Here is a 27,812-nt window from a genome sequence, read left to right as displayed (position 1 = left end):
CGTGATTTCAGGCTCTGCATAATAGTGACTTGTCAAAATCATACTTGCCCACATCTGGAAGTTGTAGATTTCAGCTTCAATTTTATTTATATTATTTCCAGAGAGTTCTGACATGATAATTAGGCTGCTTTGATCCCTTCAGACTGTTACTGGATGTAAAGGTGATGATTGAATCCTTAAATTTTAAGATAATGCATTTTTGGTGTATAGTCACATAGCCACCATCATAGAAGAAACTTAATGGTTTACCTGTTGATAACTTTCCCTTTATATATGTATTTTGTTTTATTTTCAAAAGTATTTTATTTATTTATTTTTAGACAGAGGGGAAGGGAGGGAGAAACATCAATGTGTAGTTGCCTCTCACACGTCCCCCACTGGGGACCTGGCCCACAACCCAGGCTTGTGCCCTGACTGGGAATCAAACTGGCAACCCTTCAGTTCACTGGCTAGCACTCAATCCACTGAGCCACACCAGCCAGGGATATATATGTATTTTAAAATTAAGCCCTTTGCAAGCCACACATAAAATACTAAAAATCGTTACATCGTGAAGGTTTTCTCTGTTTGGTGTGTGTGTAGTTTTAGAATGGGCTAACAATGAGTAGTGTAACATTTATAGAGACATTAATAATTACTGCCGTCCGGAGGGTCTTTAAATTCTGTTCTAACGACATGGTTAATTGAGTTTGGACCAATATGATATTTTAGGCTGGATGTCTTAGGTGGAATGAATAAGTAAGCCTTTCTCAAGTGTCATCCAAGATGATTTGGTGTTTGTAACATGATAAATTCTTCACTAAATAACTGTTCTAAAATTCTGTGAATGGACTTGGTTTTCCCACTCGGTGAATAACTGTGTTTAAGTTAAAAGTGGCTGTGTTTCTCCTGACACAAATGACCACTGAGAAAGGGAGGAAGCGAATTCCTGGTCGTCTTCTGAGCTCGCGGCAGCGCGGCTGCCCCGCGGAGCTGCTCCGTTAGCCTTCGGCCGGGCCCCTCCTCGCCGGGGATGGCATTCAGGGCGACGGGGTGTGAGTTGTCCCAGGGCTCCTGCGGCTGCACGGTTGAGGGGGGAAAGGTTATCCTTGAACTTGAGGCGTTTAAATCATTTGTGATGAATTTTCCATCAGGCAGAAAAAAAGGAATGATTACCAAAAATCACACCCCTGGGATAAATATGAGGTTACAGCTAACTTCTTATTTCCCTCACGGGTGTAATTAAACAGACTTTTACGATTAAGGGTTTCAGGCATTGAAAAATGTTTACTGGAAAAATATAATAGCTTTAGTTAGAGACGTGATCCATCAGAGACAGTCCCCCGACTTTTTTTAAGCCGAGTGTTTTTCATGAACTGTTTCTGGCATTTGTTTGACTCAAGGCATATCAACTGAAAAACGGATGTTGAAAAATAAAGGCCCTGATGTGTTTCCTAAGTGACTCAGATTAGTCAGATCTTCACAAACAGGACCGTTGCTGATACACCTTAGATGTTCAGTCTTAATGTCTAATTTCAGCTCGGGAATTTTAAAAGAAAGGAAATACTGAGATCAGACTTCTAGTCATAGCTTAGCCAGTAAGCCACTTAACCAGCTGGCCCTCAGGTTAACTTTTCTCTCTTCCCCACCCCTTTTTGAAATATGAAGATGAGATTGAGTACTACCGAGGCAGGTCTAAGGCTCTTCTAGTTTTAAAATTGTCTGATTTTCTATTTTTAAGGGATAAAGCATGACACAATTTAGATTAATTTGACGAGTACTCAGTAAGTGTGCGTTGAGAACTCAGTTCCCACAGGGACTTCTGCCCGGGCCTGAGGAAGGCAAAGAAACACTTTGCCCTTTCCAGCTCCTGGGCCGCGTTAGGCCAGGGCCATGGAGAGGGGCGGGGAGGCGGCACCGAGTGGGAGAAGCGCGGCAGGTGGCACTGTGCTCCGAGCAGGTTGCTGCAGCTCCCTGAGCGGAGGTGTCCGCTCACTCCGCCACCCAGCCCAGTCGAAAGTAGGCTTCCCTGTCGCACGGATACTCTTCTTCACGCGTTTGCCTTAGTACGTGATGATGCGTTTCCACAGAGGGCCCTGAGAACTGGAATTGCAGTGGCGGTGTTCACCACGGCATGCCCGTGACGTCAGCATGGAGCCTGGCAGGTGGTAGACATTCAGTAAATTACCTGCTGACTTGCAGGGGTAATGAGGGGGCGCTGGTGGGGGGCAGAGAGGTTCTGCCTGGGGAGGGGAAGGGGTAGCTGGTGGGGAGGTGAAGCCAAGTCCAAGGAAATCGGTATCAAACGTGCAGCAGGCGCTGAGAGCAGGTGAGGAGTCCCCGAGGGCCCCACAGCCGGTGCTGAGACGGGTGTGCCCCGGGGGGCTGCTGGGGAACGGGTGCAGCTGTGCACCCCACACCCCATGCACGCGGTGTCTCCGAACCAGGGGCGAGAGGGCGTTGCAGGTAGGTGTCTCGTGCTGAGCAACCTCGAAGCTCATTTCAGAGCGTTGATGAACTCGTGGTGGCTTTTCGTCGTGTGTGATTTTCCATCAGCTGTAACTAAAATCACAGGCTTCTGGAATCTAGATTTTTTTTTTTTAGAAAGGAGTCATCCTACTTTATTCTAGATATTAGAGAGCCCGGAAGGGTGAATAGAGGAACTGCCCAGTCCTTCTCTCTGGTGGCAGCAGGGAGGTGGATTCTCGAGGGAGAGCTGGGGGCCGGCCCCCCTCGCTACGGCGCAGGTAAGGGTGGCCTCGCTGCACCGCAGTGGCAGGACCAGTGATTCTCAGTGCCGCCTTCCCAGCAGCCGCCTAAAAAAGCAGACACCTCAACCGATTGTTTTACCCGTGCGGCAAAGGCCGAGTTTAATATACATGCAAGCACGCACATACACAAGTACTCATTTACATATTTAATCTTTAACAAAAATTAAAGAAGCCTTGGATTTTGCTTTTCATTTTTTTCTTTTATTATTTTCTTTGGCTTAATCTTTCATTCTATTTCTTTTTTTTTTTCTTTCTCTTCATCCTTTTCAACTTATGACCCTTTCAGTTTGAAATTAAATTTGGGCTGTAAGTTGACTCCCTGAATCTTTTCTTCACAAGCTTTCTTTGTATTTTCTAGAAGAGAAGATTAACCCAGGGTTGCCAAAATAAAAGCAAAGATTGTGATTAAAACTGAATTAGAATCTTTATTATTCTCTAATAGTAAAATAAATAGCCCAGTCTTAAGGAAGCTTTAGAGTAAGTCCCGCAGCCTTTGCGAACCCTTGGATTTTAATTAAGGAAACACAGAGAACCGCCACTTCTGTTTGTCAGTGGGAAAAATATGTATTTGCACGTTTTCAGAGCCGCGCCCGGCAGCACATGGAGCGCATCTGTGGGCCTGCAGGGTTGGGGCAGCACAGATGGGCTCCGATGTTGAGGCCCTTTGTCTTCCTGGTCCTGGCTCGCCTCGCAGCTGAGCGGGGCGCAGTCCAAACACAGTTTCTGAAAACAGAGCAGCTCGAGTTACTTCTCCAGCACTCTCCTGGGGGCTGATAAGTCAGTCTCTGTTTATGTAATGAACTCCGGGGGCAGGGGTCTGCTGTAGTGCTTCGGGGACGGGACTCCATGGGTGTTGTCTTTCAGGGGGAGGCTGGGCGTCGTAAGCCCCTGTTCTCTCCCGCCTTCTCGGAGACGGAGACGCAGCTCGCTCCGACGGGTTGTTTTGAACTGGTTTTGTTTATGTAGTGGTGCAGCTTCTCTTTAAGTGATTGGTTTTAGTGAAATCAGCAGGTTTAGTGCAAAAAAATGGGACACCTATATCGGCTTTAACTGTTAAAAGACTTTAATCTTTCTTTTTGTTCAGTGCTACTGGTCCTCTCTCTCTCTGTATTTAAATAATATTGCCTCTGAACGTTCTTACATTTTAATTTAACTTGAACTTTCAACTTCCAAAACAAACTGCTGGCTTATCCTTTTCTCAAATACTCACAAAATCCTGCATATTTTTCAAAATATTTATAAAGTGTTCTTGAGAGTGAAATCTCATAAAGATCTTTGCTTCAGGACCAGAGTTCAAAGGAAAGTCCGTTTGGTTTTAATTTGAAAACTGTAAAAACAAAATACCCTCGAAATGGCAGGGTGTGAATTGGGAACTTCAGTTTTATTGCGATCGGCCGAGCCCATCCCCAGATGTTTCCAATTAACAGCCAAGAACGCTCACTTGGGCGAATATCATGTGAAAGCATTTCTTCTCTCTGATTTTCTTTTTTTTTCTGAGAAAAATAAGTCTCGTTCTTTAATTAAAGAAATAACTTCTCGTTTGCATATTGTTTAAACTTATACGAAGAAATTGTAATATTCAAGGAGAATTCTTTCATGTCAGATTTGCAAATATATAATCCTGAATACATAGGGGTTCACAACTGTCTTATAAAGGACAAAAAAGATTTTTAAAGATGGTAAAGCCTTTTTGAAATTAAAATAATATATTTGGATTTACTACAATTAAAGAGTAGCCCTTTTAACACTAAGAATTGGTTTAAAAAGGATGGGTTATTTTGGTGCTTTCTTCAGGGTTATAGGAAATTTTTTATTATAGTGTAAATAGTAATAAGCTTTTCTTTCATTTTTGGTCAGTCTTACGTTCAGCTGTAAGAAGAATTTCTATAGGACTCTAGGAAGATGTAGCAAGATAAAAGGAACAAGAATGTAATTTTGAAACCACGGGTTTCATAGCGTTTCTCCAGATAATACCAGGTTACAATGGGATCCATTCATGAACTTGGAAGTTGCTTCCCATACATCATTCTGTGTTAAGAAGAAAGCTACCTACTGGTAATAAATGTGAATTTATGGGAACTGGCATTTGTTCAAAGAAAAGATGGAGTCGCTCTTTATGAGTAACCTAACATTAACATTTTGAATGTGAAGTTCAAGATGCATTCAGTTTCGAAGCTCCCACAACCGGAGAGGCGGGACCACATACCGGTCTGCAGAGTCGAAACAGTTGTTTCTCATTTCTTCCCCTGCGCAGCGGCCTTCTGACAGACGCGCACTCCGGAGCTCGGGAGGGGGCCGGCCGTGCGGGGCGTGGTCCGTGTTCGCTCGCTCGGGTGCCTGCCTGGTGCGTTTCCCAGCCGCGGTGCCGCGCTGCAAAGGCCCCTCGGCCGGGGCTCTCGCGGGCACGCTGGTCCTCTCCCCTCTGTGTTCCGCCCCCGCCCCCGGGTGCGTGTGGTCCTCGTGCCCGCTCGGGGCCGTGGCCCGTGCCGTGTGCCATGTGCCGTCTTCCGTGGCGGCCCCTCTGTGGCTCCCGCACCCTCGCGCCCGGAGCCTGCGCCCGCACGGGCTTGCGGAGTGGCCGGCGCACGGCGGCGGCCTCACGGGCTCATCGCGTCTTCCCCCACCCCGATGCTGGGCGCGGTCCCTGTGCGGACGGAACTGTTACGACTTCCAAGATTCTGAGATGACTTACTTTGAAAGCACTTTGAAGAATTGTGACTATTTCTTAATTTAGGCCTAGAAAGAGAAGGGGAATTGGGAGTCCAGTTCTGAGTTCATCACCACGATCGCGTGATCTCATTCCGTCTGTGCAGTAGACGTGTCTGGTTCCGTGGCTCCCTGGAGATGACGAGGCTTCCCGGAGATGCGCAGGGTTGTCCTGAGGACCGTGTTCTCAGCAGACACCGGGGGGGGGGGGTGGCAGGGGGCTCCTCGTCATCGTCACCGTCACCGTCACCGCTCACCTCCGGGCAGGTGAAGGGGCGCTTCCTCAAGTCCCATCGCCCCCTCCTTTTCAAAGGACGAAACCGTGTGAAAAACTGAGAAAGTGCGTGTCAGTGAAATAAGAAGAAAAGTGTTTTCCGTTTTGAGGAACAAAACCTAAATGGACATGAATTAGTAGTTTCTAACCCTCCTGAGTACGCGAACCCCTTTTCCATTTCAGTAACTCTTACGGACCCTCTCATGATAATGCCTTTATACTTTCAGTATTCGATGATTCCTTGAATTCCTAAGGGTTGGGAACTATTCTTATACAGTAAAAATACGGTGGGGCTGCATTGTGCCCTCAGCAGATAGCGATTGGTTCGTGTGAGCGTGTCCGTGTGCAAGGCAGCGTGCTGAGGTGACATCCGTCGCACTTGGAGGAGGCAGTGGAAGATGGATGGGGCGTTGTGCCGGAATCATCGTCCATTCACCCCGCATTGTTCACCGAGCAGGTGGGGGTATGTCAGCGAGCGAATCAGACCAAACCCGCCCCGGTCTCTGCGTTCCAGCAGGGAGTGTCCGACGGGCACAACCGACGATGGTGAGTTAACAGGAGCGTTGCACAGAGTGGGTCCCGTGGAAGAGAACTTGTAGGTGAGCTTCAGGAAGAGAAAAACGTAGCAGAGCTTCACTGCGGCAGCGACATCGGAGCAGAAACCTCCAGTGGACCACAGGGTTAGCCATGGGGATGCCTGAGGTCGGGAGAGAGCAGTCAGAAGCGTGGACGTGGGAGCAGGCCTGACGTGTTCCAGGAGCAGCCAGGGCGCCTGTGCGGCCAGGGCGCCTGTGCGGCCAGGGCGGGAGGAGGCGGGGAGGAAGGAAGTGAGTGCAGGACGGGCCGGAAAGGGGGCATGGGCCCCTCACTCAGGGCCCGGGAGGCCGTGTCTGGGCCTCGGCCTCTGCACTGCCTCAGACAGGACGTGTGGCCATGTCCACAGGCATTCCCCTTAAAAATGGGCTGCCGTAGATGAGTGGTTCCAGGGGCTTGGGGAGCGAGGGGCGGGGAGTGACCGCTAACAGACGGTACAGGGCTTCTTTCCAGAACGATGAAAATGCTGCGGAATTACGCAGTACGTTGATTTGTACGGCCTTGCACATACACTGAGCACAATCGAATTTCATACCATCAGAGGGTGAATTTTATGTTATGTGAATTACGTCTTTAAAAAATACTGAAAGAAATTGATTACCAGAGTTTGCTGGAACCATTTTTTGCCCCTTCTCCATCTACTTAATGTAACTTTTGCTTTTGAAAATCCAGGTTGCTGACTCGTTACACCTGAACTGTGGGAGTCTCTTAGTGTTACTGGTTGTGTTCTCATTAGAACTCGCTGACGTCACCAGTGAAAAATTTCCGGACGCCCGTCCCTTTCATATGCACTGTAGACACCTGTGTTCATTATGCTCATTAAGAGATGGTGGTGAGATGTTTTTAACTTCCGGCTACCAAAGTGAATATAATTTTTAGGCTGAAATATGACTAATATACGTGTGTTAAACCAGGATAGTCTCCTTCTTTTGTAGGGTAGAAAATTTGATCAGTATGATAATGCTCTTCAAATTGTGGTCAAAGCATGCAAGGGAAAAGAATGCCTGTTCATTCCATTGGCTAAAAACAAAAATTGTGTGATCTCTTCCAGAAGAGGCAGTTATTTTTAATAGAAATAGAACAAGAAATGTACTTAGCTAGATTTCTTTTCGCTGGTGTTTTAGATTTAACTTTGGCATTTCCTTGAATTTCATTCCATGACAACCTAGTAAAGTTGGTTGAAATATTATGATCATATTTTAATTTTCTTTCTCTCTCTCGTGGGGAGAAGTGTAGTATAATTTGGATTTTATAGATTGTCTAAGTGGTTTTCTTGAAAGAAAATAAAACCGTTGACTATTATGATCATATTCTGAGCAAAACGTTCCCTTTTCTGTGGCAACTCAGGGTACAGAAGTGCTTTGTTTGTACAAACAGAAGGGTTTGTTTTCGGTTCTAGAGCAGTCTGTGAGCAGCCGTGGGAGTTAGGATAGTTGGCGACTATTACAGAGCACAGTTTGCTGAACTTACCTCCCTTCGAGGACTGGGAGTGCAGTAGTTCTTCCTCACCAGAAATTCATTTAGTACTGAAAAATATACATTCCCTTCTCTGTGTCTAGGCTTCTTAGGAGACAGCTTTTCCCTTTTCCAGGCACCTCACCTGGAACCACATCCTCCTGCGCTGCGGCCTCCCTCCCTCCTCGGCCGGGCCGCGCGCCCACGGGGTGCGGTTGTGCCCCAGCGCTGTCCGTGGTGGGCGTGTTTCTCAGATGGGGGGGGGCGTCGAGAGCGCGCCGTCACCTACAGCTGTAGATCACACTGCAAGAACGCTCTAAAAACTGTGAGTTAACCCTGTCAGACCACTTCCAAATTTAGAGTCCTTTAAAAATTCATGGTAACTCAGATTTCTTCTTACTTACCAAAAGTTGAGCACCCTAGGAAAGAATTAATCTGCTTTTACTTCATTGTTCCAGTGTGAAGGAATGTACTTAGAGGTTGATTAAGTATTTTTTCCCCTCTGAACATGGGAAAGTATGTCCAAATCCTTAAGTAATTACATTCTTAACATAGACATTTCTCATTTTCCCACCCCAGCCGCAAAGGCAGCGTGGCTTTCAGACCTGCGTTTCCATTTGCGAGATGGCAACTTTAACTGGACTTTAAGTGCTGTGGTCCCTTAACTCTCAACCAGCTAAGTTTAAGGCATGACATTTCAAAGTGCTTTATTTCATATAAAATTCTTTGAATTCTTTGACAGCTTGAGAGAATATTTGTGGCACTGTAATAAGCCTATACTTAGGGAAAAAAACATTTTAATCTAATCTGTAAATCATATTTGCTGATGAGCAGAAGTTAAAATGAGTACATTTACGGTTTTTCAGTGACATAAACTAAGTAAAGAGTTAAAAATAAAATATCTGACCCATTGCTATGAGCACGTGTTGCCTTAAATAGAACATCGTGCAACTTTAGGAGCCCCGGACAGTTTGCACGATCACCTGGGGGGTATTCTCGTGTGGACTTCATCCAGGTCCATCACGCCCGGCGGACGGATTCCCTAGAGACGGGCACCGGTTCATTTGTTTGCAGCACCTGTGACATGGCGAAGGTTCAGACGGTGGTCATCGGCTGGGTGTTTTTTGCCAGCATCATTGTTGGATCCAGACACGGGGCTCAGTTAGCTGTTGATGAGTCTGCATATCCACGTGAAATATGTCCATTTTAACCGCAAAGTCTCAAAGTTGAAGCCTGCTCCCTCTCGGCCCCTCAATGCCTGATCTGTGCATCTTAGTCACCTCTCAGTTCCACCTTAAATTAGCAAATGGTGTCGTTTATGTTTGGGATTTTTTTAAACTTAACATGATACATGTATTTTCTTTTTACTAGACATTCTTGGGGTTCTCTTATGTTTTGCCATCACAATAGAGAAGACAGATCATTCTACTTTTATTACTATTTTCTTGTTCATATTAGTAATATTTTTATATACTAAATACAGAATCCTAGAAAAATTAAGCAAGAAGAGCCAGAAAATTCAGCAAATAGCAATGGGTGGGGTCTACCAGTATTAAAATATAATGTAAAGCTTTAATAGTTAAAACTGTGTGGCACAGGCACACAAGTAGACGGACAGATCAGTGTAACCAAATAAATAGAAAGTCCAGAAGGAGATATAAATATCTGTGGGAATGTAGTAAGTTATCAAAAAGGTATTTTAAATCAGTGGGGGAAATGACGATTGTTCAGAAAATGATGTTGAGGCCATTTGGTAAACATCTGAGAAGAATTAGGTTGGATCCTTTTCTTCTACCTTACACCAAAATAAATTCCAGATGGAGCGTGAATGTAAAATTATGAAACCATGAAAGTACTAGGGAAAAAACTTGAAAATGTTTTTGTAATATTTGAGTGATAGTGGCCTTTTTAATTATATTGGAAAAGGCAGACACCGTATTTCAAAAATGGTATGCTTTACCGCCTAACTAGATTTCAGCATGACAAAGAGCAGGGCACACAGAGTCAGAGGACACGGAGACTGGGAAGACCCAGCACATTTCACAGACTGAGGGCCAGCCTCCTTCGCGTGTGAAGAGTTCTTAGTAAGCAAAGACCAGGAACCTAACAACACAATGGGCCAGCTTCATAGAAAAGGAAGAACAAAGTTCTTTCAACACGTGGAAAGATGGGGCAATACAGATCACAGCCAGCGCGAACTGTCGTTCCCCCCGTCGGCGGTGACTAAAAACTTCAGCAGCGTCCTGTGTGGGTGAGCCTGGGGGGATGAGCACTCTGGCGTGCCGCGCCGCACCGCTGCTGGGGCTGCGGAGCAGCACGGCTTCTGTGGGAAACGCTTTCGTGCTATAAAACCTAAAACCCGTGCGCCCAGCAATTCCAATGCAAGGGATTGATCCTAGACACACGCACAAATGGTAGATGTATGCAAGAATATCTATTTTTTCCCAGATGGTTGTACCATTTTAAACCAGCAGTTTCCACGTTCTGGATAGCCCAAATCCTTGCCAAAACTGGCTCTTCAGTCTTTTTTAATCTTGGCCATTCTAGAGAGTTTTCAGTGGTATCTTAAGGTTTTGTTTGCATTTCTGGTAACTGATATTGGACATGTTTTCATGTGCATATTAGACAAAGTGTCTTTTGCCTTTTTAAAAAAAATTGCATTCTTATTATTGGGTTAAATTATATGTTTTTGATATACATCTGTTGTCAGATATATCTTTCGTTAATAGTCTCCCAATCTTTGGCTTTATTTTTTGTTAATAATGTTTTGAAGGCAGTGTGTAATTTTGATGAACTCTAATTCATCAGGTTTTTTCTGTGGTTCTTTTTTGTGTAGTAAGAAATTTTTGTATATTTCAAGAAAATGAACTCCCCTCCCCCCAGAAGTTTTATATCTTTAGCTTTTATATTTAGCTTTATTAACCCCTATTAGGTTTTCAGAATGGTTTATAACCAAAATTGGGGGAAAAGATTTACAACCACTGATTTGACTGCTGTGTAGTTTTGCAGATTTGTTACTAATATGAACAGATTTACACAATTCTGTCCCTTCCCCCAGTAAAACAGTTTCTGAATTGATGGAGAGAATGACATGGCTTTAGTGGAGATGGTGTCCGTGGAATATCTGGCTGTATCTCACTCCCTAAGTAAACCGTGCATGGGCATACTCCCCTGGTGCGAACTGTGTGATAGGCGAGCGCGTGGACCACCTGGACCTGCCCTGGGCAGGGCGGTAGGGCATCGGCAGTTCGCAAATACTCGGGGAATCCATCGGAGACCCGAGCTCCGGTCGGCATCCTCGCACACTTGCGCTCTCAGCCAGCAGGCACTCCCGTTCCATCTAGAATGAAGCCTCAAACGTGGTGTTGGAGGCTTCCCAGACTCGGATCCCGAGCTCCCTTTTCGTTTCTGCACAGCCCTGCCGCGTCCTGCTTCGCAGTGTCGTGCTAGGCCCCGCTCCGCGGCTGTGTTCGCGCCGTAGCCTCCGTCTGGAGCGCCCTCCTTCCTTCCGTCCTGCCCTGGGCTTCGTCCAGCCTGGCCGCTGAGTTCCCAGCGAAACGCCACACTCCCCTCGAGCTCTCTCTCCCCCAGCCTCTCAAGCAGGAATCCGTTGGAGCACGTTTTACGTAGTCTCTCCATTGGATTACAGACCTCTGAGTGCTTTGGGTTCTGAGAGCACACTGTATGTCTGAGTGGTGCTTCGTGTGGCTGCCGGCGCGCGGCGAGCCGGCATCGAGCCCTGTCCGACGTAAAGCCATCGTGTGTCACAGTGCGAGCCCTCAGGCAGCGGTGTTCTTTGCAGTGGTTTTTTAAAAAACGAAATAGTAGAATAGGGAGTAAAGGATTACATGACATGGGTAAGCATTCTATACAGGAAAAGAGCATTCTATAGCAAAAGGGTTGTTTCTGGTTTTATACTTGTATATGTGTTTACCTAGGTTATAATAATAAAATATTTGAAAAACACTGTCTAGACTTTAACCTCTATAATGAATTATTCCTGAAATTTTTCACTAAATGTTGTCTACCAAATTACCCTTAGGTGAATAATTTTCTTTAGCATCTGTTGTATGGTCTTTGTTTTAGATTTGGGGTACATAATTGGCTTATAAATATAAATCATTTTTTCCAAAATAGAAAAAGTATTTGAAGACGCTTCAGAGCTTTATTGTCACAGATGTTTCTCTGAAATTTCTGTAATTTTTTTAGACTTCTCTGTATTTACATTTATTAGTTTAGATTGCTTGTGGAAGTAGTTGACAAGACAGTACTTTAAAAAAAAAGTTTATTGATTTTAGAGAGAGAGAGGAAGGGAGGGAGAGAAAGAAACATTGATTGCTGTTCTACCTATCTGGGCATTCATTGGTTGATTCTAGTATGTGCCCTGACTAGGGATCGAACCCACAATGTTGGCATATCGGGATGATGCTATAACTGGCTGAGCTACCTAGCCAGGGCATAAGACAGCACTTTTTGATATATTGGAATGAAATGAATATTATCAACTGAGTCTACAAATTCAACAATTTGTGACTTAGGATAATGAAATTTTATTTAGGACAGTAAGTTTACTTCATGTATAAATTATAATGCTCTTATATATGAAAAGAAATTTTGCTGTTATTAACCAGCATTTAAAAAACAACTTGACTTTGAAACTAGGAATTCTGAGCCATCATCTCAGCAAGAATCATATGTTATTGTTCTCCCAAAAGATAGTAGAAACTCAGATCTTCCGAATCCTCACAAGCATTCCCAAATGGTCATGTGTTACTTTTAAAGAGCCTTTGAATAAACTGTGCATTCTTGAGATAGGAATGCAATTGCTGATCGTGTCACTTGGTGTTTGCAGTCAAGCCGCTTCTGGTGGACTGACTTAGATTTGTGATTGCAGCCTTTCCTGGAACTCTGCAGCCTTGTAACTGGAAGTGACTGTGGTAGTAATGCCTGTGCCCGTTCTCCCCACGTCTCTTTAGGGTCATTACAGACCGTCTGATCTGCTGTGTCCTGAGACATACGTGTGGGTGCCCATCGAGCAGTGCCTGCCCGCACTTGAGAGCTCCAAGTACTGCCGCTTCAACCAGGACCCCAGGGCAGGTACGTTCGGAACAGAGCTCGACTGGACGTCGCTGACTTCGTTTTCAGAATTCACGTGCCCCTGTCTGTGGCTGCGGCTCTTTGTTACAGCGTCTCGGTAGCTTTCTGTGCTCACCTCTGTGTGTGTGTGTGTGTGTGTGTGTGTGTGTGTGTGTGTGTGTAAGACAGAGGGGCCAGGCGCACACAAACAGCATCACAGCTGTGCAGGTAAATGCAGAAACCCCACGCGCCTGTGCTGCTCAGCATGCCAAGCTTCACGCATTAGTTTTTACATCATGTTTTGAGGGCTGACTTCGTTATCTACTGCTTGTACAACTATCCAGTGCATAACAATTATTCCGTAGATCATTTAGCCAATAAGATACACATACTGAACAGCTGGACTGGATAAAGTGGTGGAACGCTTTTGCAGGGGCGGAGCTGGGCAGCAGGCTGTGGTGGCTTTGGGTTTTGTGGTAATACTTTGGCTCTTCTCGGATCTCTGGTGCTTTCCTTTTCTGTCCCTTCTTCCACCTCCTGCCCAGAACAGTCCCAGCCGCCTCCCCTCTCCTCACCCGCCTTGGGGTGCTCGGCACTGGTGGAGTGTCCAGACACTGCCAGCACAGCCTGGGGTCGGACCCCTGCAGGCAGATCCTGGCTCCAGACGGCGGGCCGCACCTCAGACTCGCGGCCCTCAAACGTGAGATCATAGTAGGACCTGCCCTACTGAGCTGTAGCAAGGATTACATTAAGATGAGCACACTGACAACAGCCCCCCATTATTGTTGAGTTGGCGGTGGTTAGGCACCTTAGGGAGCTGCTTCCCACGCGTGCCGCTTCCCACGCGTGCCACAGGCTCTCCTTGGCGTTTGTCTTTGTGGGTGCCGACTCTGCTTCCTGAACAAGTGCGCAGGTCTGGTCCCCTCCCTGTGCCTGATTTCTCTCCCGGGGTGCAGCAGTCCTCCTCGTCACCCCCCCCACCCCCACCCCTGGGCACCTCGGCTTGGTTAACCCGGCCCCGCCCTGCTGCCCTCCGGGCTCCTGTGCTGGTCCCCTCACGGTGACTGGTGTGTCCTCCCCAGAGGGATGTTCGCCCCAAGTGTTCCAGTGCGCCTCCTTTCCCTTCGAGTCCTCCCCACCCGCCAGGTGCCCGATGCACACTGGTCAGGAGAGCAGACCTTGTTCTGCCAGCCACCGGCGGCCCAGGTTTGGGGGGAGAGAAGGAGAGAGCTGGGAAGGCCAGGAGAGGGGAGGGCAGAAATGGAAAATTCAAAGAGGAAGACAAAGGGGGCGAAAAAAATAATAATTTCTTCTCTTCTAAGAGGTGCATTTTTTTTCCCACAAATTAGGGTTTTTTTCTTATAAAAAATTGGTTCATGGACCATTGCATTTTGTTATTTTCAGCTGTTATGAAATTAAGTGTGTGCACTTCTTACCCAAGACGATACCTTAGAATCTGACGGATGGTGGCCATAGGGACCCACCCATCTCATAGACCAGGTACCTGGGAGCTAGCCCAGGTTTCCCAGATGTTGAGGTTTTATAGAACAACCAGGGCTTTATAGTTCCTGCACCTTAAATCATTAATTAGAACCTTACCCCTTTGTTCTAAGTAATGTTAGGCTCTGATCAAACAAATGGGTACGTTTGGATTCAAAGCCAAAGGCGAAGGTGCTTTAAAGGAAAGCATATACCCACCTGTTCTCTCCTCCCAAAAAGAAATTTATTTTTTTTCGGCTTTTCTCAAGGTCAAGTCAGAGCCAGTCCCTTATGGAGAAAATTGTTGAACATCTTTTGTATTATTTCACATTCACATATAAAAAATTGTCTTTGTCTTCCCAACTAAATAAATAATAGGATCTTAAATTGCATTCTGACTCCCAAACTTATGACACAATTTCACATTTTGTTTCTCCTCCTTGATCTGTTTTAACAGTTGCTTCTCTTCTCAGTGTCGTACCTGGAGACTCAAGCAATCCCAGGCTCCCTGGTTTATAAAGTTGGAAAGGTGTCTGAGTGATTTCCATGCACTGAATGGACATTCAAGTAGAGATTAATTCATGCCAACAGGTCTTTAATTCATTTTCCAAAGTACGCACCAATGAGCACTTCCGGGCAAGGAAAGTGAGGTTTCACGTTGACTGGTTTTTGTCAGCTGTATACCGTCCCCAGTGAGCTCCCTCTTTCCCGTGACCCGCCGCGTTGCCTTTCTATGGCATTAGCTTTAGCTCTTACTGCTCATTGCTTAGAATTCATTTACAAAAATCAGAGGAGTAAATTTCGTTGAAAATAGTGCTGTAAAGTATTAAACAGATTCCATGGTAAATTTTAAAGCTCTTACTGACTTGACTCCGCGGCTAATGAATCAGGCAGCGTTCCATCGAGCAGGCGGGGAGGAGCCCCGAGTGCTGCTCCGAAGCGGGGGGCTCTCTCAGGCGGAGGTGGGGGGGGGCGAGACAGGGAGGCACGCCGGCACGGAACCGGCAGCTTGTGGCAAGGCCACCGCCCTTAGGGGACGTCGGGCCGTTTACCTCGGTAGTGCTGACCAGGTCATTCCAGACTCACTGGTTTAAGATTTTGTTCTGGGGAAGCTGAGACCAATTAAGTTAGGTCTTCGGTCTCCGTTTGCTGACACAGGGCTTGGCACATGTGACTCCATTTGTGGCCTGTGGTCTCGTTTTTAACAGAAGAAAACGAAGATCCGTTTCTGTGTGCTGCATCTTTGGAACTTCCAAGAGCAGCGCACCATGCAGTTTCATCAGCATCGAATACCACAGTGCAGACACTGTTTGAAATCAGACTTGCATCCTGTGGCTTTAGGAAATTAAAATGCAGTTCCGTGCTGGAGTGTACTGGGCATGCTGTGAAACGCGGTCATTTGAGATTTAAATGGCAGTGAGTGAGAGATGGCCCTCTTCTCTGGGGCCGGTTTTACTTTTCCTTGACCAGACTCTGACTCCAAGAAAACACGGAGCTCACTGCGGGCCATGTTGTCAGTCGGCGTGGTGCTTTTCCACCAGGTCTCCACAGTTGAGTTACTGTGCGAAAGGCACAGCTGACCGCCGTGGGTCTCTGCCACACCGGGTCCAGCTGTGAGGTGCCCCAGCGGCCGCTTGCAAGACGAGGTGCAGTCCCTCCCCTGCCCCCCGGTTGCTGTGAGCCTCCGGGAATCCTGTTCTTCCCTTCCCTCCACACATGCATGCTTTGCAGGTTCGGATTCTGTGGTTATTTTTATTTCTGAACTAGGAAGTCTGAGTAACAACCCAAACCTATTGTGCTACTGCTTTTAAGGCACTACAAGGAAGGAGCTGGCAAACTGAAGTAGCTTGGAAAAGTCTAAAGAAATCATTTGACTCATAAATAGGCCTTTTGTTTTTCCATTCAAGACCTCTGCTTACTCTAAAGGACGGATTTCAAAAGTTTCTCAGTAATTTTTAATAAAAGTCTTTTAGACTGCTTTTAAATTCATGGTTGGATATGGGTATATTTTAAAATTTCTGCATCACAGTTACATCTTTTTAAAAAAAATTATTTAAAAAATATTTATTGGGAACACTAGGAGAAAATTTGTTCAAATGCATAAAACCACTACTGAGAAGATTTAAATGACCCATAGTTTCTTTGTGTAAAACTAATCACTGTTAATATTTTTATGCTCGCTCTCATATTTTTTTCTTGTACATATATCTGTAATTTTTTTTAAATCCTCACTTAGTATTTTTATTGATTTGAGAGAGAGGGAGGGGGTAAAGAGAGAGGGAGAAACATGGATGTGAGAGAGAAGCATCGATCAGTTTCATCCCGTAGGCGCCCTGACCAGGGAGGGATTGAACCTGCAACCTAAGTATGTGCCCTGACTGGGAGTCGAGCTGCAACCTTTTGATGCACTGGATGACACTACAACCAACTGGACCACCTGGCCAGGGCCTTCTGCACTTCCTTCCTTATTATTTATTGCAACAATGACAGCCAATATCTGTTTTTAATCAGAGATTTAAGATAATTTTAACTCGTTGCTCTATAGTACTTATTGTTAGTATTTATTACAAAGGAGCTAATTAGAATAATCTTTAATATGTATGTACATTTGACCACAGATTAGTGTAGATTTCACTCTTTTTTATATATACTTGGAAATGTTTGAAGAAATTTCCTAATTTGTCTCTAATGTAACTAAGTTGAAAATTGTTGGTAAGGATATTGAATTTAAATTTATCACAGAAATAACAGCACCTAGTTCTGGCCTAGTGCTCTGTGCATTTGCCCAAGTTGGAGAGTTTCTGGTACACAGTAGGTGCTGAAAATCTAAACTAACATGAACAGCTTTTTCCTAGTTCAATCCTGTGAACGAACTCCTGGGGCTCCATTTGTGTTGCCTTGTTTCGTGTGTCTCTCTCCTCCTCTCTCTAGCCCATTCTTTTCTTTTTCCCTCCTGTCATGGCTCCCTGGCATGTTTTCCACCCTCCTGCAGTTCCGGTCGCGTGCGCCATGGGAGCAGCGAGTCCCACTCTGCCCGCACCCTTGTGTGGAGTAACTCGGTTCGTAAGAGCTCCGTCCTGTGTTTGCTCGTCTGGTTTTTCCGAGCCTGGAATTACTTCCCGTATGTCGTGTTTACGCTCCCTCAAAAAGGGCGCACCTCCGCCAAAACGTCACATCAATCCCTGGGAAACGGGGAAGGAAATGTACCAGAACTTCCTGGGGCCCCTGAAAATGCGCTGCGGTTTGGGTAAAACTTTTGGGTAAAATCTAGTTGGAGGTTGACCTACCCACTTGATTCTGCAAAAGAAATGATTTTGATCGTTGAATACTTAATAAACATATATTTTTGCTTCCAGTAGCCAGCTGGAGATAGACCCATTTGTAGCCTACTGCGTGTCATAGAGGAAGCAGGCATCAGAACAAGAAAATTGTTGGAAATTTGGCTCGTGTAGTCGGCGAATATGACAAATGTTTTGATACGGAAAATGTAGAAAGTTACAGTCTCCTGTAACTTTCGGTTCAGTTGGCTTCCTATCTACTTAAAAAATACCACTTCATAGTATTATTACTGTCTTTCCCCACTTAGCTCCTTTTCAGATACGTGTTTTCTTACTCAGGTGTTAGTGCAGCACTAATACGACTTGTGCTTTGAAAACGAGAAACTAGATTCCCCTGGTTTGCATGGTATTTAATGAGGACGCTCAGTCTTTCCTACAATATTTGTGTATAAGACTGAAGTCTTATAACATTTTGTAACTTGCATTTTCTATTAAAAATGTGAAACTAAAAATTATTAAGCCAAACGTTAATAGTTATCAACGACTATTCTCATTTTTGAAGAATGTTTTAAAGCCAGTCTCGCAGAGACATTTTTAAAATGCTGTCTCACAAAGTTGTGCTGCCCAGTCTTTGCCCAGTGAGCCGGCGTGAGCAGTGAGCCAGCGGCCGAAAGCTTCAGAGCCCTGGCGGCGAGCGGACCAAACTGCCTCCGAAGGGGTTCGAAAGCAGACTTAGGGTTTTTATTTAGCAGTTAAAGAGACATTTCTCTGATCTCTTTCTCTCTTTTATGGAGTAGGTAAAAATTTTTAAACAATTCCTTCTGCAGTCACTCAGTTTTAAATTTAATTAATCCTGTAATATACATAATAAAACCCATTCCAGCAGACTCAGAAGTATCATGGTGCTCCAGAACACGTCTGTGAATGCCGGTCTGGCCTCATTCTCACGTGTGGCATCTTACAGTGCTGCTTTATTTTCACAAAAAACTGATCGTTTTTAAATATAATGAGAGGGTTGCCCAAACTATCAGTTAAGGGATCAGAATAAAGCCCCTACCTGCTGTTTAAGTGCTGGCTGAAATATAATAGTGTATTGAACGTGATACACTGTCAATATTAAGTCCTGTATTTTATGTGCCACTAAGAAAGAAAAACACATCGCCAGTTACACTGCGCCTGTGCCGGCTGTAAGATGCATCTGGGCCTCCGAAACGTGAAGGTGTGTGAAACGTGAGTCCTAACACAGGTGAAACGTGGGTCAGTCTGTGCACCTCGTCTGGCAAAGCTGGGAGTGCTCACGAGACTGGTTTTTGCGTGAGGGAGCTTGTTGGCATCTTAATTCTAGGCACCAGACATGCCGTAGATGGAGCTTGTGCTTATGCAGCAGTTGGGAGGCATTGATTGCAGGTGCTTATATGAAAATAAGATCGCTGGCCTTGACTGATGGTGCCTGCGATGGTGCCTTGACTGAGAGTTCTTTCAGTACTCTGATCTAGGTACTTAAACAGTTTTTGAGACACGTAACTACTTTACAAGGATATTTTGTTGTAATGCAAGTAAAAATCTGTTGCTATCCCCCAAAGCGTTAAAGTTCTTTAAGCATTGATGATATCTATGCATTCTGGTTTTAAACCAATTTTACAAATTTGAGAACTTTCTCTGATGTTGGAAGGCAGCAATAAAAGTTGAGAATTTAAAAACTTTGGCCAATAAATTCGTGATTTCTGCCAATGGATGGGATGATTAGAGATTAAATAAACAGAGAAGGGGCCGAAGACGGTGCCCCGGGACGGGATGTCAGCACGCTTGTCGTCAGCCCTGACGTGGTCTGTGATTGACCGAACATGCGGATTGTCAGTAAACGTTGTTGTTTTAATAACAATGGCTGTGTAGTAATAGGACATGAATCATTAGCTTAGTTGAGAAATATACTTAAAAGGGAAAATAAAAATTTAAAAACTGATACCAGCATGCCCCCAAGACCCCGCCAAACAGGATTTCGGTTGCCTTCATTTAAAAGCAACAACAGGAGTGTGTTTCCATCCCCAGTCTTCCCATTCCTCACTGGGGAAGATGCGACATGTCTGTGGTGAGACAGGTTCAGCGCTGTGACGCCCTGGAGTGGGATCTCTCTTGTCACTGTGGTTCGAACCCGCAGCCGAGACCGTCTGCTTGCTCTTGGAGACCTGGCTGCTGGGAACCCCCTCAGCTCCTGCAGAGGGGAAGACCGTGGCTGCAGAAGGAGGCCTTGCCTCCTGAGACGGCGCTCAGCACAGGTGTGACCTTGACCGTGACTCCAGCCAGACCGCCAACGCCGTGCTTTACGTGGGCCGTCCACGCTTCTGGCGGCTCGCTGGGCGGGAGGGAGGGTGGCAGGCGGGCCCAGCCAGGGCTCCAGTGACGGACGCAGGTTCTTCGCTCTGGCTGCTGTCCCTGCCGGGCTTGTGGCACTGGGACATCTTGTTGGTCTTATTTATTTATTTTCCGGTCACCCTGGAGCCCTGCATGGACTACTGTCTTGGGAACTTCAGGAAGACCTCACCCAGCCTCAGGGCTGAGGCTGCTTGCCTTAGAATCTCAGACCGGTAACAGCTACTGGTCGTGACGAGAACGTTCATTCAGGGTGGTTCTGTACCAGCTACTGTGTTATTTCACTTTGGTGATTACTGGAGAGAGAGAGAGTGTTGCGCCCATTTTACCGCACAGGAAGCTCGGACTCAAAAATGGAGTAATCCCCGGACTTACTCATATATTTTGGAACTCATGGCGTCTGATATTCAATACAGTGTCTACCAACCACTGAGCAACCAACCAGAGACAGACTCACCGATCTTACGGTCTCTTAGGCCAGTCACACCCAACTTCAGTACAAGAACGGAGTCTCTGCATTTCTCTGCAAGGTATTACTGAACTGTTTAGGGTTTCTTTCATGGATGTTAATATTCATTCTCTCTGCAGAAAAACAAGCATGTGATAGAATACGAAGGTATGAGAAGGTCGGTTTATGTTGTCAGTGTTCTTTTATATGATATTAGCAAAATGTTTTTAATATCAACATGGAAACGGGGGTAGAATTCCTGTTCTGGTAAGAAACATATTTTCCTAGCTGCCGTTCATTTGAAGTGGACATGGTTTAGGGGAGACTGACTTGTCCGTGCTCCTGTGGCATCTTCCCTGATAAGAACATGGAATTTGGCTAAAAATAGGAAGGACATGCTGACAATGGGAAAGAATTAAAGTTACCTTCTTTACTGACCCCTGTCAAAGTAAGAAAACAAGAGTGAGAATCTGAGCGATCGTCATGTCAGAGACTGTCTTAGCCTGATTTCTTCCCAGAAGCGGATCCCAACATACGGGTTTGCGTTCATTCAGGCAGTTTGCTTGGGAGAGGGTCCCGGGGAACAGGAGTGGGGGGCGGGGGGCTGGGGAGAGGGAGGGGGGAGGAGGAGACAGTATAAGACAGATGTGTTGTTGTGGCGTCCCACCACTTTGCGGGCTGGACTTCAGGCCCGTTTAGAAACTTAGGAACGTGGGACTCAGAAACGGCTGCCTTGGGGACAAAGGAAGAAGCACGTGTCCACCGGCTTCCATGTTCCCCTAGCTGACGGGTGTCTCCTCGGGTGGGGTGTTCGGGCCTCTGCCCTTGGGACTCGTGCGCGTGCAGACGCGGAGCAGGCCCCTCCGGGCACAGCAGCTGCCGCACCTCGTCCGTCTGGCCTTCGCGGGACCCCGCACCACGGCCGTGTCGTGCGTCGGCAGCGGGGCCAAGGGGATGAGGCGTCTAATGTAGGAAAGGAGTGGAATGAGGTAGCACGTCCCTGGTGTCAGCTGACCACGTCCCTTGCACTGGGGCAGAGAGAGGAAGGGCTCCGGACACGGAAACGCAGTGGACCCCGCTGGCTCATTTGATACAGTCCGAGGAGCAACCCAGAATGGGAAGCATAAATTTGAAGAATTCGTAAAATCACTCGCCCAGCAAGTATTTATAAAGCCAGGTATTACGCCGTAAGATGGGGTGGCAGAGTACTCACCGCAGCCCTCGGGGAACTTAGCGGAGGACGCGGACGTTACCGAGGCGTTTCAGTCGGGCGGGGCAAGTGGCGTCGCGGGGAGGGGGCGGGGGAACAGAAGGTGCACTTGAGCCCCCCTGGAGGAGGGGTCCTACACCAGACGGGACCGGGGTGTGAGAGGACAGGGAGCGCTTCCGCGGACAGGCGTCTGTGTGCACAGATAAAACTGGAGCTGCGGTCCCATGACCTTCGGTTGTCCTCCTGAGAGGTGCTGCGCTGTTCGCAGTTGGCCGAGGCGGCAGCAGCCTCCTCTGCGACCCTTCCGTTTCCTCCGGGGGAAACAGGCCTTTCACGGGCTGCTGTTACAACCTGCCACCTTGGGGCTTCCCTCCTCCCCGTCTCTTCCCCCTGGGGGTGGGAGGGGCCTCTCTGGCAGGATTGGGGTCCCTCGCACTGGGGTCTTCCCTGCTCCCCAGCAATTTAGCCAGACCTACCGTGTTAACACGATGATGAAGAAATACTCGGGATATAAGAAGAGTTCTTCAAGACGTATTTTAAACTTTAAAGACCTGTAATTTAGAAAGTCTCATCGAGGGACCTGTGACTGAATCACTGGCGAGCACCATGAGGAGGACTTGGTTTCCGTGCCGGAATCAGTGCCGATGGGGACGCAGCGGAGAGTCCCGGGAGCGGCCAGGAGCACAACAGTTGCTCCGGCTGCTGCTGTCCTCCCGAGGGTCGAGGGTCGGCGTGTCCGCGGTAAAATTCCGTCTCAGCTGGCCTGGCTCCGGGTGAGCCTGCGTGTTTAATGATGAGAAGGGGTTCCAGCGTTCTCATGATAGCGTCCCCTGCACCTCCTCGTTGCCGAAACATGGTGCTTCCGAGGAGACATTTTCAGTGCCGTGTAATGAAACGGAAACAAAAACCAAAAGCATGATGTCATCTGGGGAGATCTGAGTCAGCAGGTCACAAGTGGATTCCATCATGAGCCAGTGTGAGCTAAGGAAAGCACAGCAGCAGCTCTGGAACCACATGGAACATTCCACTGGACTGGGGTACAAGAAAGGGATGGGAGCATCTAATAAAGATTAAGGCAGAAATGTAAAATCCTCTTGTGGCTATAAGGGGCTAAAAGAAAGCATTTTTCCCTCTAAGCAGGAGAAGGATGCAGCAGGAGGAGCATGGCAGGGCTTACTCAGCACGTCTGTGCATCATCTCGGAAGGGGAGTTTGCTCTGTGGAAGGAGTAAACACTCCGAAGATGACAGAATCACAGCACTCAGGCGATTGTGTGCGTGGAGGTGGGGACCGGTGACCACCAGGCTTCGGAGCAGCTGCAGAGTGGATTGTGGCTCGCGGCTCTCCAAAAGCCGTCTGTGAATTCAGCTCACGCAGGTGACACTGGCTGTGGTCGCTGTGGGGTTTGGGCCCGGATTCTTCAGACAAACCGGTGGTTGAGCTTTGCCAGTTACTGGAAGACCCGGAGCGTGGGTGTTCTCCGCGCCATGTCTTTGACTTTGGAGTCCTTGACCTTTCTGGAGAAGCAGACATAGACTGGTCTGGGGTGTGAGGCCTGAGGCAGAGCCGTCCACCCTAGATGAGCCCAGGGTGGTGCGGTGGGTTGTTTGCATTGGTATCATTCCCTTACGTCTCACTGTGGTTAGTTAACCGGAGTTTGTGAAGATTTTAGGTCCCATCCCTGTCCTAAAGATGGATCAGCACGGCACAACTTAAAGCTATTTATGACCTGATTAATTCCAACATTTGTATCACATTCAGAAACGAAGGAAAATAGTCCAAGAATGATGTGAATTGAGAATTCAGACACTGAGTGATAAACGTTTGGGACTAATTAACAAGCCAGCCGATGAAAGCTCTGAAGATACGCCTTCTAATGCCCGTCTCCAAAGAGTCTGCGAGTGAGGTCGGCACCGAGAACCACCGCCCCTCACTGGACGCCTGCCCAGCGCTGCGCTGTCCGTCTTGTCCCGTCTTGTCCGAGGAGGCGGGGCCTGGCCCCTGCAAGTAAAAGCAGCGGAAGATCGGCCTCCTCACGTGGTTTGCTGTCGGTTGGGAAGGCTTCCTTCCACACGCGAGATGGTAAAGAGCAGCCAGAATTTTGTCCGTAAGAATGTTTTTTGTTTTTTGTTTTTTTTTTTTCATTAAAAAGCACCATTTTGATTGAGGCGTTAATTAGCTCGATTGTGGTAATCATTCCACAATGTGTACGTGTATCAAAATAATCACATTGTACACCTGGAGTGTATACATTTTGAATTTTTATTTGTCAACTATACCTTACTGAAGCGCGGGGTGTCCAGCCTGCTGGATGGGAGAAGACACTTGCCAGTCAGTCATACATCCGATACGGGGCGAATTCCCAGAGCATATAAAGAACTTGTACAACCCGACAGCAAAAATCAAACAATCCAATTTGAACAGAGTAGAAGATGTGAACGGGTGTTTTCCGAAGAAAACGTGTAGCAGGCTAACGGGTACCCGAGAGATGCCGGCATCACTGACCGGCATCAGGGTGCGTGTCCAGGCCACCGGGAGCTGTGAACGTCACCCCACTCAGGACGGCCGACATCGAAACGCCAAGAAGTGGCCAGTGTTGGCAGGGATTCCCGTTTCCCCACAGCCTTGCCAACACTTATTTTTTTCTGAAAGTAGCCGTTTTAGTGGGTGTGCGGTGGTATCTCATCGTGGTTTTAGTTCTCAATTCCCTGGTGGTCGGTGACGTTAAGCATCCTTTCGGGTGCTTATTGGCCGTTTGTATATCTTTGGAGAATACAGTTTCTTCAGGTCTTTTGCCTGTTTTTTAGTCAACTTGTTTGGTGTTTTTGTGGTTGGGTTTTAGGAGTTCCTCCTATATTCTGGACATTAATCCCTATGAGATACGTGATTTGCAGCATGGTCGATTTTGTATGTTGACCTCGAATCCTGGGATTCTGCTGAACTCGCGTGTTACTCGGGAGGATTCGTTTTGTGGAGTCCTTGAGCTTCTCTGCAGAGACTGTCGTGTTGCCTGGTGACAGGAGCAGTTTCATTGTTTTCCAGTATGTGTACCTTTTCTTTTCGCTTCTTTCCTTGCCACATGGCACTGACCACTTCCAGCGTTTGAGTAAAAATGGTGGGAGCCGACATCTTTGCCTGCTTCTGGTATTAGAGGGAGGGGAGCATTTATTTTTTATCCAGTTTCGGATAGATTTCCTCCATTCCTAGTTTTCTGAGAGTTTTCATCGTACATGGTTTTTGAATTTGTCACTTGTACTTTGTGCATCAGTTGACGTGATCATGTGAGTTTTCTTCCCTAAACTGTTAACTCCTGAGCCCTGGCCGGTGTGGCTCAGTGGGTTGGAGTATCGTCCTGTGCACCAGCCAGCAGGTTGCAGGCTCGATTCCTGGTCAGGGCACATGCGTAGGTTGTGGGTTTGAGCCCTGGTCAGGCAGGTACAGGAGGCAACCAGTCAATGTTTCTTACATCTCTCTCTCTCAAATAAATAAATACTGTTAATATGTGGACTGCATTGATTTGTTTTCAAATACTGAATCACTCTTGTATCCTGGAATAAATGCAGCTGCTGAACTCCGCTAATAATTTGTAAAGGGTGTTTGCATTCCCGTTTATAAGGGAGACTGGTTTGTGGTTTTCCTTTTCAGTACTCTCTTTGTCTGGTGTGCGTTCCCTCCTTCATTTTCCGAAAGAGATTGTGTGGAATTGGGGCTCAGTCTTCTTTAAATGTTCCATAGAAATCTCCAGTGAAACCGTTGGAACCTGGAGATTTCTTGTCTGGAGATTAACTGCGAGTTTAATGTCTTCACTAGTTGTAGGGCTGTTTACATTATCTATTTCATATTGGGTGAGTTGTGGCAGTTTGTATCATTCAAGGTTATTGCCACAGCATTTTCTTTCTTGAGAGGCTTGTCCTTTCCTGATGCTTTGATTAGAAGGGAAAGGCCTTTCGTGGCTCTCTTTTTCGGTGTGTGTGTGTTGGCTCCGCAGGGTGGCCGGAAGGAGGAGCCAGAAAACGTCCCGCCATGTGCTCCCTCCAGGCTCAGAGCGCCCGGGGCTGCCCTCTCGGCCCCCTTTCAGCGTCTCAGGTCGCGACACGCAGTGTCGGGGACACACGCTGGTGTGGGCGGTGGGACGGTAGGGAAAAGTAGGCCTTTCTCCTCTTCCCGGAAGCCCTCCTGTCCTGTCTTTCATTAAAAAACAACAACAAAAACCTCAAAGAACTGTTGTTTACTAGTGGGGAGCATGTAAACTAGCACTCGTTTCGCTGTGCATTTCTGACTATATTGTGAAGGAATTATAGATGTCATAGGGGGTTAATCTATAGTAAATGGGTAATTGAGAAACTCTGAAGTTAGTTTACTGCCTGGTCAAAATCCAGTGTGATAGAATCTAATTCAGGTTTTATGAAAGGCTTTTTCGTGTCACTCTGATGTTACTTACTAATCTGCACTGTTTCAGAGAGATCCCAGCAACCAGTTTGCGGTTTAAAACTCCAGAAAAGAAAGCCAGGTTTTCGAGGGGTAAAGCTGTGACAGTAACAGAGCACAGTTGTAACAGATAATACCACTCTGACAGTCCCTTCCTCCTGAGGGTTTGATGTTCTTAAATTGATTTTTAAGGGACCATCAATCTCTCGCTCCCATTTCTTTTTCTCTGTCATCTATGGTTAATATACCAGGTTGTGTATTCTCCACAGATTCACTTTATCGAATTACAAGTCACGTGAGATGGGAGTCTGCTGAGTTCCACAGTAGAAGCAGTGATGGGGAACAGATGATTGCACTGAGAACATCTGTACACGTTGGTGCAGATGGCTGTGCTGAGATGTAAGACGAGGCCGTCTCGCGCGCTCTCACCTGCTCCGTGGTGAGGGCGCTGCCGAGTGCCGCCGTCTGCCGTGAAGCTCCAGTGGGAGCCGAAGTGAAAGGAGCCGTGTGTGTGCGTGGCAACGCGGGAGTTTTTGTGCTACATCTTCGTGTGTGTTGCTGTGGGTTTTCGTAATTCTCAGCCCTGAAGCACTGTTTTATAGCCAGAATGGCAAGAAATTGTCAACGCCCCCTTACATTCGTGTGCTGGCATTTTTTTAAGGTCTCGTGTGCCTGTCTGTCTGCGTGATGAGGGGTGTCCATTTCTACATCATCGTCTGTGGGCCCCCCTCCCAGAGACGGATGGCCCCACCGTGCAGCCTGCGCACCGGAATTTCTTACAGCTTCCCACGCGATTCTAGTGCGCCCCAGGTCGAGACCCATGGCGCTGGAACCCGGCCGCAGGCCTGGTCAGGTGTTCAGTACCGTCCTCTCTGAGGACCCGGCACAGCTCTCTGCAGCTGCCTCCAGGCCCGTGGTGCCGGTGCTCAGACAGGCCTGCGGAGGTGACTTCATCCCCAGAGGCAGACGCAGGCCCCGGCCGGCCACCAGCACCCCCTGGGGGGCTCGGCGTGGTGATCAGGCCCAGCAGCTCCCTCCTCTCTCTCCCCAAGCAGGGGATGAGCCCAGGACACCGCAGGGGCAGGGCCCTGACAGGGGCTGCCCCGTTTGCTCCGCCCAGCGCCGGCCCACCGCGGCCACCGGTGAAGGCAGCAGGAGCTCCAGCACTGTCTTCCCGTGGGGTTGGGGCCACGGCCGGAGGGGCAGCTCTTCACTGCGCTGAGACAGCAGCACTGCCTGGGCTGCGATCGGCGTTGATGCAGCTGCTCGTTACAGGGCCCCTTGGGCACGCCATGCTTGTTCACTGCCCGGTAACTCCCCAGACGGCTTCTTCCTGTGTAAGAACTTTTCTGCTAGAGACATGATGGATTGTGTGCCTGCTGCTAAAACTGACGTGGAAGGTGAAAATCGCTCGCACGTCCCAGCGCCCTCGAGCGCGTTCACAGCCCTGGCTCTGGGGGGGCGTGCGCTGAGGAAGGCTGTCGGGTCCTTTCTGTGCGTGTCGTGTGTGTTTTAGTTTCTTACGATTTAACTTGATAACATGCAATTTTTAATTATATCACATATTTAAACAATTTTACATATAAATAAAATTCTAAATAAACATTCTGTGGCTTGTTTACATTAAAATTAGGATATCTTGAAAATCTTTATCATTGCGTAACAAACTTCCTCATTCTTTAAAAAAAATAAACTATTTTAGAATAGTTGAAGATTTACAGAAAGATTGCAGAGATAACGTAGAG

General features: G+C 47.2%; 1 protein-coding gene across 5 annotated transcripts in view; it reads left to right on the top strand.

Annotated features, from left to right (window-relative positions):
• ATE1 (arginyltransferase 1) overlaps positions 1–27,812 on the top strand; it is a 108,277-nt gene that overhangs the window by 64,453 nt on the left and 16,012 nt on the right. For all 5 annotated transcript variants that reach the window (XM_045854110.1, XM_045854106.1, XM_045854107.1 and 2 more), the window contains one exon: positions 12,756–12,876. In XM_045854110.1, coding sequence (XP_045710066.1) covers positions 12,756–12,876 — 121 coding nt within the window. The remainder of the gene's footprint in view (positions 1–12,755; positions 12,877–27,812) is intronic.

This window comes from Phyllostomus hastatus, unplaced genomic scaffold (genome assembly GCF_019186645.2).
Source record: "Phyllostomus hastatus isolate PE091 unplaced genomic scaffold, TTU_PhHast_1.1 phas_scaffold_1066, whole genome shotgun sequence".
Lineage (NCBI taxonomy): Eukaryota > Metazoa > Chordata > Mammalia > Chiroptera > Phyllostomidae > Phyllostomus > Phyllostomus hastatus.
The sequence above is the reverse complement of the archived record's forward strand: the minus strand, read 5'-3'. Positions and strand labels throughout refer to the sequence as shown.